Source organism: Miniopterus schreibersii (assembly GCF_964146895.1).
Source record: "Miniopterus schreibersii genome assembly, chromosome: 9".
NCBI classification, from domain to species: domain Eukaryota; kingdom Metazoa; phylum Chordata; class Mammalia; order Chiroptera; family Miniopteridae; genus Miniopterus; species Miniopterus schreibersii.
This window is the reverse complement of record NC_138118.1, coordinates 40,921,789-40,941,145: the sequence shown is the minus strand read 5'-3', so window position 1 is coordinate 40,941,145 and position 19,357 is coordinate 40,921,789. Positions and strand designations below refer to the sequence as shown.

General features: G+C 36.1%; 1 protein-coding gene across 3 annotated transcripts in view; it reads right to left on the bottom strand.

Annotated features, from left to right (window-relative positions):
• Window positions 1–18,047, bottom strand: part of PNPLA8 (patatin like domain 8, phospholipase A2) — a 49,999-nt gene extending 31,952 nt beyond the window's left edge. Inside the window, exons 1-4 of one of the 3 annotated variants that reach the window (XM_081147250.1) lie at window positions 17,895–18,047; window positions 10,318–11,470; window positions 10,018–10,167; window positions 2,200–2,351 (exon numbers count right to left, since the gene is read on the bottom strand). In XM_081147250.1, the coding sequence (XP_081003376.1) occupies window positions 2,200–2,351; window positions 10,018–10,167; window positions 10,318–11,379 (1,364 nt within the window). In that variant the 5' untranslated portion in view covers window positions 11,380–11,470; window positions 17,895–18,047. Of the gene's footprint in view, window positions 1–2,199; window positions 2,352–10,017; window positions 10,168–10,317; window positions 11,471–17,342; window positions 17,543–17,894 lie in introns of those variants that run through there. The other 2 variants (XM_081147252.1, XM_081147251.1) reach the window with 2 other exon arrangements.
• Between the last annotated feature and the right edge of the window lie 1,310 nt (window positions 18,048–19,357).

Sequence of the window (19,357 nt, the reverse complement as noted above, 5' to 3'; positions counted from 1 at the left end):
TTTTCATCATAGCACCCATTACTCAATAATATTTGTTTTGTTTTTCTATTTGTTGTTTTCTTCCTCCTCTAGAAGAGTAGCACCATGAAGACTTGAATTTCATGTTTTGTTTACTGAGTGACCCCAGGCAGGATCTAAATCAGTACTTAGAACATGGAAAGCACTCAATACTTGTTAGTTGACTCAATGAATGACACCATCCCTCCCAACTCCCCTGACTTTAATGGCAGAGAAGACTGGCTTCTTCCTAGTCCTCAGTGAAATTCCTTACTCACTTAACTGCCACTTTCCCTACTTCTCATCACTTGGAAACAATTCTATGAATTAGAATGATTATTTCCAATTCATGACAACTTTATCACATGAATGATGTCCACCTTCTTGGATTAGTTCACTTCCCTAACAAAGATCCAAAAGATCTTCTAAGACTTTTCTCTCAATCAAAATTCTATCTTTATTTGCCAACTAAGCACTTCTAAGTGGATGTGTGATACCTTATATTCTTTCTCAATACCAATCACCTCCTCCCCTTTCCCTGCAATTGTATCCCAGTCATCCATAAGGTTTACACTTATGAGTGATCTTGACCTGTTTTTATTATATCCAGCCTCCCTTTTCCTTCAAAATATTTTGCATATTGTTCCTTCCTCCTGTTTCCCACTTGCCACCATCCAAGTTCGGTATTTCATTGTCCTTTGCCTAGACTATAAAATTTAACAAAAAGGGCAGAACTTGAACAAATAGAAAAGTGATTGGCAAAGCAAGTATACCAGAAAATGAAGTCAGAGAGGTAAATTAATCTAAGAACAATAGGCAGGTAGGTACTATGAATCTAAGAGGTAAGAGTAGAGATGGCAGGAAACTGAAACCTAAGCTAGCAAATTTGGGGAAAGGGTCATAAAACTAAGCCAAAGAATCTAACCAACAAGTATTAAAAAACAGGACAAACTAAGACAGAATAAAAAGCATGGATGGATTACCAGTAGTAAGAATGAAGCTTAATGGTAAAATTATCTTCTGAGCTAAGAGTACATTTAATAATTCTTGTGTAGTGCCAGAACTGGCATCTGAAAGTGAAGATATAGGGAGTTGAGAAGTTACAGATATAGACTCCTTTTATAACTATCACTTTACTAAATGATTAGTTGACGTATGGGTATGATAAATATAATAAAAGAAAGCAAACATTATAAAATACTGCCAACATTTTAAGAGAATCTTGGTTGATAAATCCTAAACTACCAAAAACATTATGAAAAGACCAAGCTATAAATACTAGGTCAAATTAAAGAAATTCAGATATGGTTAAAGAAGCTCTGAGATTGATAAAGAAGTAAATTAAGCCCTGGCTTGTGTCGCACAGTGGTTAGAACATCGGCCCATGCACCAGAGGTCATGGGTTCGATTACCAGTAAAGGGCAAATACCTGGGTTGCAGGTTCAATCTCTGGCCCCAGGTAGGGTGAGGGTGGGAGGCAATCAAGCCATGTTTCTCTCTCTCTCTCTTTCTCTCTCTCTCTCCTTCCCCACTTCTCCCTCCCTTCAATTCCACTCTCTTTAAAAATCAATGGAAAAAATATCCTTGGGTGAGGATTAAGAAAAAAAAGAAGGAAGTTAAGAAAAGCAATTTCATGTTTTATTTAAAAAATTCTAGTTTATGCCCAGCCAGCGTGGCTCAGCTGTTAAGCACAGACCTATGATCCAGGAGATTGAGGTTTGATTCCTGATCATGGCATATGCTTAGGTTGCGGGCTCGGTCCCCAGCAGGGGGTGTGCAGGAGGCAGCTGATCAATGACTCTCATCATTGATATTTCTATCTCTCTACCTTCTCCCTTCCTCTCTCAATAAAAATAAAATACATTTAAAATATCAATAAAAGTATATTTTAAAATTTTTTAAATTTGAAATGACATAATTATACTAAATTAGTTTTTTAAAATTCCTATGGCTGAATTGGAACTATAGTTTTTAAAAATCATTTTTCTAGCGCTGGCCAGGTAGCTCAGTTGGTTAGAGCACCGTACCCATATGCCAATGTTGCTGGTTCAATCCCCAGTCAGGCAACATACAAGAATCAACCAATGAATGCATAAATAAGTGGAATTTATCAATGTTTCTCTCTCTCTCTCTAAAAAAAAAATCAATCAATAAAAATATAAAATAAAATTAAAATTAGATAAATAATTTTTCTAGTCCTACCTTGTTCCTCCACCATCAATTGTGAGAATTCGGATTCCTCTTCCTTTCACTGGATCCACGTAGCCAATTAAAGCCAAAATTTCTCTAACTGCAGCCTGAAGAGTTTCATCCTTAATTTGTCGCAATCGTAATAAATATGGAATAATTTTCTCCTATATTGAGAAAAAAAGATTTTTTTTGTTCTTTTTGTCAAATCAAAAATGAAAATGTATGATTTTTAACCGTGTAGACTATCACATGCAATCAAGGTGCAAGTGTTTATTACTTTCTCAGCAATCTTAAATGATACATTACTGTTTGACATATTAATGTCAATTAATATATAGAATATATGTGTCCCAATATCTAAGTCAAAAATTAACCTCTAGAAAATCTCTCAAACAAGCAGCAGCTGGCCTCAATGTGCCCAATACCTCTAGATAAGTGGCCCCAGGCCCGGCACTAGCAGCAGCAGCTTGCCTTTGCTCACAGCTTGGCCTCTCCTGGGCACCTCCAAGCCCAGCACAAATAGCAGCCAACTGCAAATCTCTCTGTAGCTCATGCTGGGTGGCCCCAAGCAGGGCATAGGCAGTAGCTGAATTTGTACCTCCTGGGAGGCCCCAGAGCCAGTGCACCCAGTGGTCAGCTTCAGACCACACCAGATTACAACACTACCACATCCATGAGCGACACACTCAAGGGGCAGGCTCAGTGACTACCAAAGCCTCACTGAAGCAAGTCCTGCTCCATAGGGGGTCTCCTGCACAGGGCTCTTCTGCTGTAGTTGAGGCTGGTCCTCACAGCCCATTGGCCTGAGGGTCAATTCCTCCCAGTGATGCCAACAGCAATCAAGACTCGACTATAACAGGGCAGTGCACACAACCCACACAGGGGTGCACCTAGAGTGCCCAACTCAGGTGACCGGGGTGGGGTGGGGGGGGGTGTTCTGTGCACAGAAGCATCTTATCTGGTCAACAGCCCAGATTTAAAGGTTAAAGGAATAAGTTGAGTGGCAGGTATACTTGTGCTGTGTAGCCTCCAGTAAATCAAATAACTTCCCAATGTATCACTCATTTTGTTTCTATTTATTATAAATCAAATCTAAAACACTATTCTAAATTTTTTCAATGTTTTGCTTTATTTGCCCTGGTTTAGTGTTGAGCTCTAAGGCCCCATCAGAGGAACCTCAGCAATGGTGGAGCATGAAAATGTTAACTTCTATGCTGGTTAGGAAAGAATAGCCTCTGTGTAGGAACAATTAAAAACCTTTTTTTTTTGAAGTGTCATTTGTTTAAAAGCACTGAAGAGCTGCTGAAGCAATAAGGCTAAGATTCTGGAAAGAGGATAATTGCTGGGAAGTGAGTTCATAAACTATAGCTTTTTTCCCTCTGAAGCATTTGCTGAGTTGGAGAAGAAACTAAAGATTGAAAAACTGGGTTTGGTTCAGACAGAGGACGAACATACACGGAGGAAAAAGAAACCAGTCTCATGGGTTTGGAGCCACAAAACTTAGGACTTGAGGGGCCTCAATCACAAAGCTGGTTTCACCTCAAGATATTTGGTGGATTCTTTAACTATGCAGTGTGCAAAGTAAAAGCTGGAAAACTCTGGAGATGAGAGTGCAATTTTTGTGTACTCTTGTGATTTTAGGGCTCAGGAGGGTAGTGGCAGTGAACACACCAGCTCTCAACTGCAAGCCCTTGAGAACTATGCCCTAAAAAGAGGGCAAACTAAAGGTCCCACAAATATAACTCAGCCTTGACCCAGCTCTGACCCAAACTGAATTAAAGTCATCAGTGCCCCCACTCTATGTTTCAAGCAGAGGAACAAATAAGTTATCTCAGGAAAAAGAAATCATTTGATATATCTAGATCCTAAGCAATTTTTTTAAATTCAAAGTCCAGTATCCAGAAAAATTATATGGTATGTGAAACCAGTACCAAATGATCAAAGACCAAGAACTGATCCTGATATAATAACTACCAATAGAATATACTAAAATAAAAATAACAAAAATAAAATTACCACCCCCAAACATCATATACCTAGCAATTAATTTTTTAAAAACCAAATGAAAGATGTGAAATTCACTGACACTCAAAATTTTTTAATCATTGAGTGCTCTAGTCTGAATACTTGTGTCCTCTCAAAATTCGTATGTTGAAATCCTAACCTCCAAAGATTAGTATTAGTAGGAGGAGCCTTTGGGAGGTGTTTGGGTCATGAGAGCAGACCTCTCATGAATGGGATTAGTGCCCTTATAAAAGAGGCCTCACAGAGATCCCTTGTCCCTGCCAGCATATGAGGACACAGTAAGAAGGAATCAGCTATGAACCAGGAAGAGGGCCCCCTCACCAGAAGGTGATTATGCTGGCACCTTGATCTTGAACTTCTAGCTTCCAGAACTCTGAGAAATACACTTCTGTTGTTTATAAGCTACCTAGTTGGTATTTTGCTATAGCAGTCCAAATGTCCTAATACACTGAGGGAAAATACAGTCCAAATAAGTGGAAGAATATACATATTCAAGGCTTAGAAGACTCAATATTATAAAGACTCAATTCATCCCTAATTGATCTATAGAGTCAATGCAATCATAGCATGAATTTTTCTTCTTTTTAAAAATTTTATAGATAAGCTGATTCTAAAATTTATATGGAAATACAATGTGCCAAGAACACCTAAATCAATTATTAAGAGGAAGAACAAAGTTGAAAGACTTGTACTACCAGACATCAAATTCATTATAAAATTATAATTTTGGCAGCATAGTACTGGAACAAGGATAAATATACCAATGGAACAGAGTACAGTATACAAAACCAGATCCATATATAATTACCTGATTTACGACAAGTCTTTTCAATTATGTGCTAGGTCAAATGGATATGTGTATTTAATTTTTTAAATTTTTTTAGAGAGGAAGGGAGAGGGAGAGAAACATAAATGTGAGAGAGGAACATCAATCAGTTGCCTCCCTCGTATGCCTCGACTGGGGATGGAAACTGCAGCCTGGGTATGTGCCCTGACCGGGAATTAAACCCACAATCTTTTGATGTACAGGGTGATGCTCCAACTGAGCCAAACTGGCCAGGGACGGATATGTGTATTTAAAAGAAAAGTCAAGACTCCTACCTCACACCATAAAACCTAATCTATTCTAGATGAATAGTAGATATGTATGAAAGGTAAAACAATAAAGTTTTAGAAGAAAACACAGGAAAATATCTTCATGATCTTAGGATAGGCGAAGATATCTTAAACAGGACACAAATACCAAGCATAAAGGAAAATGTTTACAGCTTGGACAAAATTAAAATTAAGAATATGTTTGTAAAAAACCATTAGAAAGAAAAGGTGAACCAGAGTAGGATAATATATTTATAATAATAAATATATATGTATATTGTATATACATATATTATAAAATATATTGAAATATTTATATCCATTATATATAAAAAGATTCTCCATATCAGTAAGAAAAAGCTGGTCAATCCAATGGAAAAATGAGCAAGACCTGGAATATGCACTTCACAAAGGAAGTATACAAATGGCCAATAAATACTGGTAAAGATGCTGAACTTCACTGTTACCAGAGAAATACAAATTAAAACCACAATTTAATATCACTAAACATCCAACAAAATGGCTGAAAAAGGTAAATAATATAAAGTGCTGGAGAGGAAGTAGAACAACCAGAAGGCTCATACAATTCTGGTGAAAGTATAAATTTGTATAAGCACTTTGCAAAACCTTTTGGCAGTATCTACTAAAGATGAAAACAGGCACACACTATGACCAGGAATACTACTTTTGGGTATACACCCAAAGGAAATGAAAACAAAACTTTTCCAAAAGACACTTCCCAGAAGCACTATTCTTAAATATTACCAAACTGGAAACTATCCAAATGTCCATCAGCACTAAAATGAATAAATACATTGTGCTATATTCATACCACAGAATACACCACAATGAGAATAAATGTTCCACAGTAATATAGAAAGTTCTAGCCAACATTATGTTGAGTGGAGAAAAAAAAATACACATAAAAGAGCACATGCTATATCATTCCATTTATATAATATGTAGAAAAGGGAACAACTAATCTACACTGCTAGAAATCAGAAACACCGGTCAATCTTTTTGAAGCTAGTGATTAGAAGGAACTTTTGAATACTGGTAATATTCTTTTTCTTACAGTGGGTGGTAATTTATAGATGTGTTCAATTTTTGAAAACTCATGGAGCTGTATAATTTATATACTGATATTTTTGTGATATGATATTTATGATATATTTTTATAACAACTTTTTTAAAAATATGTTTTTATTGATTTCAGAGAGAGGAAGGGAGAGGGAGAGAGAGAAAGAAACATCTGTGATGATAGTCACTGATCAGCTGACTCCTGCACGTCCCCTACTGGGGACCGAGTTCGAAACCTGGGCATGTGCCCTGACGGAATTAAACTGTGCCCTCCTGGTTCATAGGTGGATGCAGGCTGGGCTATAATAACTTTTTGAAAAGACATGTAAATCAGCCTGAAGGGGTGGGCCCCTACTACACAAAGTTGAGACAAATTCAACATTTAAAAAAAAAAAGGGGGGAGAAAAAAGGGTTATTGATCTAAAAATAGAAACACAATTTATTAAAATCTGTGAGTTCATAATGATAGTAAAAAAAAAAAAAAGCCAAGAACTGATGTCACCAATGAGGTAGCTTTTAAAGCAACTCTTGACTTTGAAAATTGGTGACTAGAAAGAAATTAATGTCTTGCTTTTCCTGTAAAATTGGTCTTTGAGAATAACCAAATAACTTTAGCTGGTGAAGAAAAGCTCTACTTTTAGAGAATAATATCAATTACAGTGCAGAGGAATGATAGAATTAGACATTTATTCTGAAACCCGAATGAAATGACTAGTTCTGGAAATAATTACGTTAATGGCTGATGGAATAATGGTTCTAGTCTAAATGTCGAATGAAAAGATAGGATTGTCATTTCCTTAATCCAGTGGTCAGCCTTAGCATTAATAATAATTGTTCAACCAATTATGTGTTCTAATAGGATATAATATGAAGCACATGACATCATCTACAATTTGTTCTAATAAGAAAATCTTTAACTCAATGATGCCTTTGTATTTAAATTCCAGTGTTCAGGAAAAAAAAAAAAAAGGAAAGAGTTATACAGCAAATAACACCAATGAGGAGGAAGCCAGGTAAATCCAGAAAGTTGAGCCATTCTACAAGATAAACAGCCTAGTCTCTTCAATTAAGTCAGTCCTGATGGTGCAAATAAGGGAGGACTGCACAATATTATAAGTGACTTAGGGAAAATAACCAGGTGAAATGTATGGTCTGAATTGGAATCTCATTTAGATCTAATCAGTTATATAAAGAACAGTTTTGAACAGGGTATGATGAGATGAAAATTTACTGATACAAAAAGGTATACAATGCAAACTGAAAAAAACAGGTTATAAAACAGTACATATAAACAACTTCCAGAGGAATACTGTGGTTAACATTACTAACCTTCACCAATACCCAGTTCACTTCCTCTTCCAGGCACACAAAGGCAAGTATACTTCTCAAGCCAGTACAACTGGGCAGGACAAAGAAGTTTTGATGGCACTTTCAGCTGAAATACTCTTACCCCAATAGAGAAATGATGTAGGAGACCTTGTACTGAGATATAGGGAACAGGATCAAAGTGGCCACTGCATGAAAGTACACTGTCTTGGACTCACCCAAAACCACAGCCAACTTTGCATGAGTGACAAATAAACTTCTGTTGTGCTAAACTGCTGAGATTTTGGTATTGTCTGTTAATAGAACTTAACTCAATCTGACTAATATGAATAGATACTAATACATTAATTACAGTGGTAATCTCAGGGTAGGAGAAATGCGTTTTTATTTTCTTACTTTTGATTTTCTTTCGTTTTTTTAAGTTTTCTACAATGTTCACGTGCTGTCCTTTTTTAAAATAAGAAAAGGTTACTTTTGGGGGTGGGAACCAGGTAGAAGGGGGTAATAGGGGGGAACAGGGAAACATCTGTGATACTCTCAACAATATAGATAAAAAAATAAATAAAAATAAATGCAAGAATATACAGTACCACAATGGTTGAAGATATGTGAGCTGACACTATGTGGGTTGGGAGTTCTCTGAATTACTTTCCATAAAAAATAAAATGATTATTAAAAGGAAAAAAATAGTGAAAGGAAATCACCTTCACCACCACCAACAGTGAAAAAATCATCAAAAATAATTTCCTAGATATGGTTGCCATAGTGCAGTACACGAAATACATATACACAAAAGAAACTAGTTTCTTTTAGGGCATTAGATATCAAAAATAATTGCCTAGATAGGGCCACCATAAGCATGGTACACACACAAAAATAAAAGTCATATAGATGTTTTATAATAAACAATTCTAACATTTTTAAAAAGCTTAATTCTTGCTAATTATTAAAAATTTCATTGGTAAAGTTCACATGAAAGTGTACATGCTAACATGTCTTAAGCAATTTATCAAGTTAATTGTTATTGAGACTCTTATTATTTAGGGAAAGAGTAAGAGCTTTCTTTAGACTACCAAGATTTTCTTTCATAACTGATCTGAATATATATTCCTCTATCACATTTCTCTCTGGCATTGAAGGGTCCTTAGATCTGGGGTCAGTTATGCAAAATAAGAGTCCTCAAAATTTCTATTAGCAAGACTATTACAATAAACTAAAACTAAAAACTACTCAGAAATCCATCAAAAGTACAATGAATAAATAAATTGTGATACATTCAAACCATGAAATATAAAAGCAACAAGAATGAATGATATACAACAATGATACACAACAATATGAATGATTTCTACCAATATGCTGAATGAAAGAAGCCAATCACAATATTTCATATAATATACATCAGGTAAAATTCTGATTACTTTTTTGGGAGATTGTGATTTGGGACACAAGTAAAATCTAATCTTTAACCAGGTGCTGTTCACATGAATGTGTTCAGTTTGTGAAAATCCACTGAACTTTATACTCACAATTTACTTCAATAAACTGTTTTTAAATAGTCCTTTAAAATATGGAATTCTATTTTCGGTCTCCGCTTTCAGTATATCACTGAAATGTTAAATGGACTTAAATGCATATCTATATTTAGAAAATTTACCTTTTAGGTAAAGAGATTACATCTACATAAAAGATAATCCCAAATTTTATGAACATGAAAGTTTAGCTATTATAATGCACACATTATACAATATAACACTACATCATTCAAAGACTTAGATTACCTTATAATTTTCTGAATGGCAAGTCAAAAATAAGCACTACAGATCTCTAATAAAATGTTAACATCATCTATTCATTATATTTTCAAGTTGTTCATTAAATATTATTAATATTTAATGACAGTAGTACAGATATAGAGACTCAGCCACATTATTCATACTTTATAGTATTTGTCTGAAAACAGTCCATTTAAATGGATGTAAATTATCTTGACTACTTTATATTTGAAAAAACTGAGGCAAAGAAAAGTTAATATACTAAGATTTATCTGCCATTTTAAAATGTTTAATCTCAAAGTACAGATATCAGTACTAATAGCATACTTTATATCACAGAATAAAAGGAAGCATTTAGGATAATGTATATCACAGAATATATGGGACAATTACTGAATATTACACATTACATATATAAAAACCACAAAATATTTAAATAAAAAAATGAAAGGTAATGCCTTCTCCATTTTAGAAGGTTTATCAGTATTTTCATTCCAAGACAAAACCAGATGAAATAAACTAAAACTACCTTGACAGCCACTCCTTTTCCTTCAGGAAATTCTAGAAGATGAAAAGTCAGTTCTTCAACCCTATTAATGCAGAGTTTGGGGTCAGTTGTTCTTCTTAATGCCTGAACTAATGCCCGGGTTCTGTTATCAATACTCACTCTTGCAATAATCTACAAAGACATATTAAAATACATATGATTACAATATGAAACTGCTCTAGTAATATTAATAAATGGTTAAAGTTTCTAAGGTCCCATCAGAAAATAAAACATCAATTTGACAAAAATTTAAACTTAAAACCACCATGAATAACAACTTGCCTTTTCTCGCTGAAGAGATAAACGCTTTTTCTCCTCTGCATTTTTGTCTTTATTATCAGCCTGCTCAGCTTTGGTGGTTTCTTCTTGTTCTTGTGACTGACTCTTTGAATCATACTTTAATTTGGGGACAAGTCCACCAATATAACCACCTACTAAAGCTTGTACACCTTCAGTGGGACGAGAAAGAAAGTTAGCAATACTTTGTTTAGTAGAAACTGGAAGAACCTCAGGTGTTCCACTGGGACTTTCAGGCTTATCCACAGTATATGAAGAAGATTCTGAGCCTAGTTTATCATCAGTCAGCACACCAGGATCTGGAGAACTGGATTTCTCTTCTTCACCCTTTTTATCTTCAAGTTTTGATTTGTCCTGGAAATGTTTGTTTTCCTTTTTTTGAAACATTTTCTCCTCACGTTTGAAGTACGAATTAATATGATTGGATAAAAAGTAGAATGACTCTCCAAATTTTGTAGTTATAATATTTGTGTAATGAAAAGGGCTTTGTTTACCAGTATCTTTGCCTTTATCTATAATGTGACTTTGCTTTTCTAGAACAGAACTCTTTTCTGGTGATTTGTCACTATACTTTTTCAGAGATTTGATGGTTTGTTTAACGTTTTTCTCATTTAACCAGCCACCATCTGATACTTTTCTTAATATTTTAGAGCTTGGCTTAAATTGAGCTAAACGTGAGATCATTTCATTCTGATTTCCAAAAACAGCCTTGGAAACAGAGTTCAAAGTACTTTTAATACGGGACATACGAATGCTCACTTTTGTAAGTCCCTTGGGAGCAGAAGTGCTAAGTTTCAAAATTCCAATATGTAAACCATTGTTGCTTGAAGAGTAACAGTGCTTACTGCAAGAATGTGCTTCACTTTTGGTCCATTTACATCTTATTTTGCTTGTATGAAAACCTCTTTGTAGACTGATGTGGCTTATCTTCCAGTAATATTTAGGTGAGGACAAGAAATGTAGTTGCTTGCTTTTCTGCTTCCCACAAAGACTTCGCGCATTACTAAGGAGGTAAATATATATATCTATAGTCAAATTAATAGACATAACTTAAAAATCACTTTTTTTCTCTATCTGTTATGACTTTCACTTCATTCCTGAATGCTTCATTAAGAAATGCCATAATTCATGGTCTTACCTGAAATGGCAAGGAAAAAAATTAGGATTCAAAGGAAAATTGAAATTGGGTATAAGAAAAATACATTACTACATAAACTAAACTTGGCAACTTGTCTCAAAAAAAGATAGAATTATCTGTTTCCATTATGACTCATACAGATTTCACTTTTAAGCTAAAAGAATTCATCTTTCAGTACAGAAGTCAATCAAAAAAGAAAGTGAGTAGCAGGATGTTTCATGAACACTAATTTAGAGAAGCCACCCATTAGATAAGTTTTTCTACAACACTTAATTGAATATGCAATTTAGATACTATGCTGTTTTTCTTCCTTATTGTTAAAGTCTTGACAAGTTTATGTGATGCTAGACTTTACGTTCTTTGAAGACAAGAGTCAGGTCTTATAAAATTCATTTATTGCAAATCACTTATAGAACATTTAATCTATACTACATGTTGCTAAATGCTGAGGCGACAAAGACAAACAGGATACTAAGGACTTTCAGTTTAGATCTAGAGATAGCTACATAAAGAAGAGTTCACTATTTAGTAATAAGTGCTTATTAAATTAAAGAAGTCAGACTAGAAGCAGCTATATGCAACATCTAACAGCCAAGGGGTTCACAATCACAATATAAAAAGAACAAATACAAATAAGAAAGGAAAGAATAATCCTATAGAAAAATGGGCAAAGAAGATAAACAGGCCAGTCACAGAATAAATACAAACAGTAAAATTATGAAAACATCCTTTGTATCAAAGAAAAATGCCAATTAAAGCATATTTTGTTGCTGTAATAGGTAAAAATGTAAATGATCGATAATATCCAGTATTGACAAAGGGCTGGGGAAATGGGACACAGAAGGCTATTTGACAGTATCTGATGAAATATTAAAAATGCTACCTATCAAATTTTAAAGGCACATATTCTTTGATTGGCAATTCCCCTATCAAGAATTGCTTGCATAAGGCTTGATCCCCAGCCTTGGTAGGGGCGCATTCGGGAGACAACCAATCCATGTGTCTCTCTCACATCAATGTTTCTCTCTCTCCCCCCCACCCCCTCTCCGAAAAGCAATGGAAAAAATATCCTCAGGTGAGGATTAAAAAAAAAAGAATTGCTTGCATAAAGTGCAAAGGTATATACACACAATCCCTGCTACACTGCTTGAAATAATAAAACACTGAAAAACAACTCTAAATATCTTCTGGTAAGGGATGGTTAAATAAATTATGGTAAATACATACAATGGAATGAGTTACCATACCAGTTAAAGAGAACCAGATGATCTGTGTATACTGACATATCCTTCATACAGAGCACAGTGAAAAAGGCAAGATGCAATATTATATGAGGTACAGACACATGAAGACATATAGATGTAGATATATAGATATTATGTAATAAAAGAAAACAAAAACCTACACATGTAGTTTAAACCTGTGGCTACCTTTGTACGTGCACACACATACAGAAAGATTCCAAAAGGATTAGCACTAGTTTATTTATTCTTGTGAACTGAGGAGTGGGATCAAAAGAGAATAGAAGGACTCTTTTCATTTTTGTAATGTTGGAGTTTTTTACAATGAGCAGGTATTACTTTTGTAATCAGAAAAATCAAACAATTTAAAGCACTTTAATAGATGGAGCCTTGTGAATGGAAAACACAAGGTAAATATCCAGGCAAGTCTGATAAAAGATGCTAAAAACTGGGCAAAGTTAAGAAATTCATCACTGGGTACAGATGAGAAGGAAAGGAGAACATTCTAATTAATGGGGGAAAAAATAAACACAAGCAAACACAAAAAAGCATTTAAGAAAGCAAATACAATATAAGTAAAAACTGCAAGTAGTCTGATTTCGCTCCAGGACCCGGAGAAAATAATGGGCAAAGGACTTGCTGTCAATGTAATAAGCTGAATTAACATAAAAACTCTATAATCCCCAATACAGAAATATTGGATATTTCTTGTGGATAAAAAGCCATACTCAAAACCAATAATGGACTCCAACAACTCAAAAACAAAAGTCAACCCAATTAAAAATGGGCAAAGGACTTGAATAGACTTTTCTCCAAAAATGATATACAAATGGTGAACATGCATATGAAAAAATGCTCAACATCAATGATCATCGGAGAAGTGCAAATCAAAACCAAATGGTATATTGCCTCATAGTCATTAGGATGGCTGTTTAAATAAATAAAAAAATAGTAAGTTTTGGCAGAGATGTGGAAAAGTTGGAACTCTTGAGCACTGTTGGTGGGACTAAAATGGTGCAGCCGCTATAAAAAACAGTATGGTGGTTCTTCAAAATATTAAAAGTAGAACTAGCATATGATCCACAAATCCTCCTTCTGGGTATATAATCAAAGGAATTGAAAGCAGGGTCTCAAAGAGATATTTGCACAACTATGTTCATATCAGCACTATTCACAGTAGCAGAGGTAGAAACAACCCATGTCCACGGACAGATGAATAGATAGATAAAATATGGCCAAGAAATACAATATTATACAGCCTTAAAAAAGGAAATCCTATAACATGCTGCAAAACATGGATGACCCTTTAGGACATTATTTTAAGTGAAATAAGCTAGTCGCAAAAGGAAAAATGCTGGTTCCACTTATATGAAGTATCTAGAACAGTAAAATTCATAGATATAGACAGCAGAATGGTAGTTACAAGGAGTTGGGGAAATAGAGCAAAGGACAGTTGTTATTTCATAGGTATAGAGTTTCAGTTCTGCAAGATGAAAAAGTACTGGAAATCTGTTTTACAACAATGTGAATAAAATTAATGCCACTAAGCTATACACTTAACAATGGTTCAGATGGTAAATTTTATATGTGTTTTTTACCATAAATAAATAAATAAATAAATAAATAAATAAATAAATAAATAAATAAATAAATAAATGGGAAATCCACAGTTGAAGAGGAATTACCTGGATCTGTAGTCACATTACCTTGATGGTACAGAGACTCTAAGGAAACGAAAACTAGTCAGAGCTGGTGAACCCTATAGGGCCTCAGCAAAGTCAACAGAAAGGACACTTCCAAAGCTCAGAGCAAATGAGACTCCCACAATAAGCCACCACCAATGAAGTTTAACTTACAAAGATTTCAAAACATGCAAGGAAATGAATCACCTCAAGAGAGTACTAGCAAATATAGCCAACAGGAAAATGTGTAACCAGGATTTAGAAATAATAGAAAAATTAAGTAGATTTACAATGTCAATGATATAACAGAGAGAAAAAAAATAAGGAGGTAAAAACAGAGAACTGTACAGAGTGAACAGGAAAAGCAAATTTTTGAAATGAAAACTTCAGTTACATGCTAGTTACTAGACACACCTATACCATAATGACAAAGAATGACTGAAAATAATGGAATGTGGAAAATGATATGCCAGGCATATAATAACCAAAAGAAAGCAAAAATGCACATTAAGGCAAATTTAAGGTAAAGTCATTAAATAAGGATTTTTAAAAAAGGATACTATATAATAGTAAAAGGAGTAATCCACTTATTTATTAAACCTCAGGCAGTCTTTTAGGCCTTGGAGAACAATACAACCTATTAACAAATAAAGAACTAATATAATGTATAATATCAGGTGGAGAAGTGCCATAAAAAAAATTAAGCTGGGGTTTGGGGAGGAAGGACACAGAGAATGCTAGTTTAGTTCAGGTGGTCAGGAGAAGAACTGAGGTGACATTTTACTAAACATCTGAATAAAGTGAGGAAGCAAATTATTAAAAGTATAGGGGGAAAAAGCTTTCAAGGCAGAGGAAAAAGCAATCAACCTTTGGAGACAGGAATGGGCTTTGCCTATTCAGGAAGAGCAAGAACAACAAGGTGGTTGAAGAAAAGCAAGAAACAAGAAAAATGATAGAGGTGGACCCAAGAGTCAAGCAGAAAACCAGCCACACAAGCCCAGGATACATTAAGAGGTCTGAATTGTTTCTTTCCAATATAATATAACCCTCATGACCAATTATAAATACACCTATCAATCTGCTGTTGAAATATAGTATATAAAGCAAAAACAGGGGGGGCAATTACAGGAAGACTAGACAATTTCATGATCATAGTATTTTAATATACCTCTCTGGAAATGACAATTATCAAGCAAAAATTACTAAACATAAAGAAGTATTAACTAAATCAACAAGCTTAATTTAATTGCTCCCAAATCACAAAGCCAGTAAATGCAGATAAGAATTTTGAGAATAAATTCAGCTGGAAAAGAAGTTAGATTGCAAAAATATACAGAAGAATGGAAAGTGAGAGTTACTACCATCAACAAACGAGAAAAGAGCAGGGAAGATTAGACTACCTATTATTAGGGTAATATAAATACAATGGAGGTATACATCGAATAAAGAGGGAATGTGGGAATTTCTAGGTGGAGGCTCTGCTGAGGATAGAAAGAATGAATTTATAAGGGACTTCACCTAGTTATTGCAATAATGCAGCCATAAAGTTACAAGGGTTTGAATTAAGGTAACAGTACTATAATGGAAAAGAGGGTTACTCTGAGCCACACTTTGAAAATGCGGAAACAACACAGGACAGGGGAAGAATGGGATAAGGAGAGGGAGGTGTCAAGACAACTTAAGGATTTTTAATCAAAGACACAAGGAGAATGTCATTTGTAAATATGAGACAATTGGGAAGGGGGCCAATTAAATATGAAAGAAAAATCTCTTGTATTTACAGTGGGACATTCAAATGGAGAAGTACTATAGGAACATAGGCTGTGGATTTATGTTTGGAGTTATCAGTACAGTGACAGCTGAAACCATAAGACTGGATTTACCAAAGAAATATTTACAGTAATAATTTTTGAGAATCTCAGGATCACAGAACCTGAAAAAAGTTCCTCTTCCTTGAAAAATGCTTATTTGCATATATACATAATATTTTCATGACATTTCAGGATATTCATGGACCTACTAATGTATTACTTGGGTTTCAAATTTTAAAACTCTGGTTTAAAGAGAACAGGGTAGAGCCTTGACTGACATACAGAGCTAGAAAGAGTAAGTCATCCAAGGAAACAGAAAAGCGCAGGAGAAAAGATAGCCTGAAAAAAGTCAGGGCAATGAATACAACAGCAAGTTGTAAAAAGTGATAGATAATGAACAAAGTAAAACATAAGAAATGACAGAGAAAAATGAGAACTAAGATGAGGGGATAATAGCTCTAACTCTGACGTTTTTATAAATATATGTTCCACAAGTGAGGCAATATGTACCTTCAGCACAATTCCTGTCATTACTGATCCAAAAAAAACAAGTCAAAGTACAAGCTGTACTTTTAACTTTGCATGTGAAGTAAATATATAAACTAGTGAAACTGATCCTTTCACTCAACATTACTAGTTAAAAGGACATTGCTTTCAAGATTTTAATTTATGTCTCATATAGAAATAGAAAAACAATATCAACATTAAAAAAATTTTGATTAATAAAAATTATGAAGTCAGAAAGTACAACGAATTTGCACAAGCAATTTAACAAAATAACTACAATGCGCTTGAGACAACTGCCTCATAAGCGGCATAAACTCTCAGTACACAGTTTATTACACTTTTTAAAAATTAACAGATTTTAAATTCTTAATATTTCACTGTTTTAACAGCATTTTCTCGATACACAGAGCAGTTTTGTTACGTTTGAAATCTCAACAATTAGGACTGTTCCTGGAAGTAAAAACACTAAAGATCACATGACAGTCCCTAATGACAAATCTCTAAGTTTTTCCTAGGAGTCACCACTTTTCTTTATCGTTATCATCGTATTAGGCACAGAAACCAGGTTCCTCCCAGCATGACTGAAATGACAAAGACGAGAAGCACTGAAACATGATTCATACAGTTTCACCTTTTAAAAATCACACACATCTGAATCCACTTAAGCAGCAGTAGTTAGGTACATAGTTAAATAGAGGTGGAGTTAAAAAGAAGTCGCTAATAAATAAAAATTCCAACCAATGGAGTTACCGGCGCAGTGACATTCCAGAATGATGTAGATAGGGAAACTGTTTTGACAGACATCAGCGAACTGCTGGAAAACCCTACAGTGGGGGAAAGCCAAACAGGCTGGGAGTCGCGGAGGTGGAACAGGAAGCGCGGGGCGGGACCAGAGAAACCAAAACAATCTGCACAGCTGGGCCAGCAAAACCAACAGGGGCGGGAGAGGCTGAGGGCGCCGTGCACCGAACAGCCTCAGCACCCGCGAGCTCTTTCTGGTGTTCGGTGCCTTTGGAACCTAGGTCCTGTGCTTCCAGCAAGCTGGGAGTCTCCCCGCGCTCTCCCATGAAACGCCCTACGAGAAGCGATAAGGAGACCAGAAGGCCCGGACAAGCCCAGAGGCTACCAGGCTTCCATTTTCCCAAGCCTATCGTTCTGCCTCGGTCCCTCAGCGGCGACTTACCCGGATGCAGGCCGCAACTACTTCGGCGGCAGTGGCAACGCGCCTCTTCGCGGCCTTGACGTCCCCAGCAGCCGGCCTGCATCAGCTGAGCTTCCAACACGAACCCGAGAGCAACATCCAGGCACCACCCCCTCCCCAGCTCCGCCCCGCCCCAGCGGAAGTGACGCGCCGCCAGTCCGGGTCTACCGGTCCACCCGGGAGGAGCTCTTCCCAGTCACTCCGGCTGGTGCCCCCTGTTCAACCCGCCCGACACATGCGCAATAGAGCACGACTGAGCGCGGGGAGGGAGGCGTGCGTGCGGGCACGCGCCTGCTTGCGCCTGGAGCCGCGCCACTTGGGGGCGGGAGAGGGTGTGTGTTTCCTGCGGTTCTCTTATTTCTGGGCCTCCAGCCCCTGTCAGCTGATCTCAGCCGCCAACTCCACGTCCCTGAAGGCCCTGGCTCCGCATTGTCTGGACGTCGGAGCTGGACGCTGAGTTACTACCCGGCTGGAGGGTGGTGGGCAGCGTGAGCCCGAGCCCCTGCCACTCAGCTGGCCCCATACCCAGAGTTGGCCACCAGACAATGTTACTGGAAAGCGCTTTCGCTTATATTATCTCATTGGAAGTTAGTCTGTGAAGTTAGCATACACAGAAAGCCCTACACTTAACACTTAGTTTTCGAATTCTGACATTTTATGCATGCCGGGTCAGCAAACTATAGATAGCCCTTAGGACAAATATGGCCCAACCCCTGTTTTTTTAACATCTGTGAGCCAGGAATGGTTTTTACATTTTTTCATTGGTTAAAAAAATAAAAAGAATGTTTTGGGACACATGACAGTGACATGAAATTCAAATTCGGTGTCCATAAGAAAAGTTTTATTAGAACACAGCCATGCCCATTCTTTTATATCTCAAGCAGCTTTCATGCTACAGCAGCGAGTTTGGGTAGTTACAACAGCTTTTCTCTTTGTCTCTTGAATTGACCTTGCAAATAAGTTGAGGTTAGAAAAGACAAAGTGTCATTACTAGACTGCAAACTCAAAATGTTACCAAGACTGTTACTCTCTTCCCATAGGCTCACCCCAACTCTCATGGTGTTGGCTTTAGCTCCCAGTAAGGTTACTGTAAAGTGTGTTAGAAAGGAATGATATGAGCTACTAAACACAGTGGGTTTTAGACTGACATTATTATTATTGTTTATTATTATTATTACTGTTATTATTATAAGGTAAGAAAGCCAGCTTGCTAGGCTCTTGGGGGACAAATAATAATGCCTGGTAAATCCCTGCAGTACATAATCCAGACATGTTATTTAGCTATACATTAGTTAAAGGATGTATGCACAAATTCAACTTGAGAGGCATATGGACGTACCTTTAGTTTTGGAGAGATGTTTCTCCCCATTGTTAACGGAAAAAATATTCTTATACATGTTGAAATAATAAGGAAGACTTTATTTAGGACTGTTGCTGTAGGTGTC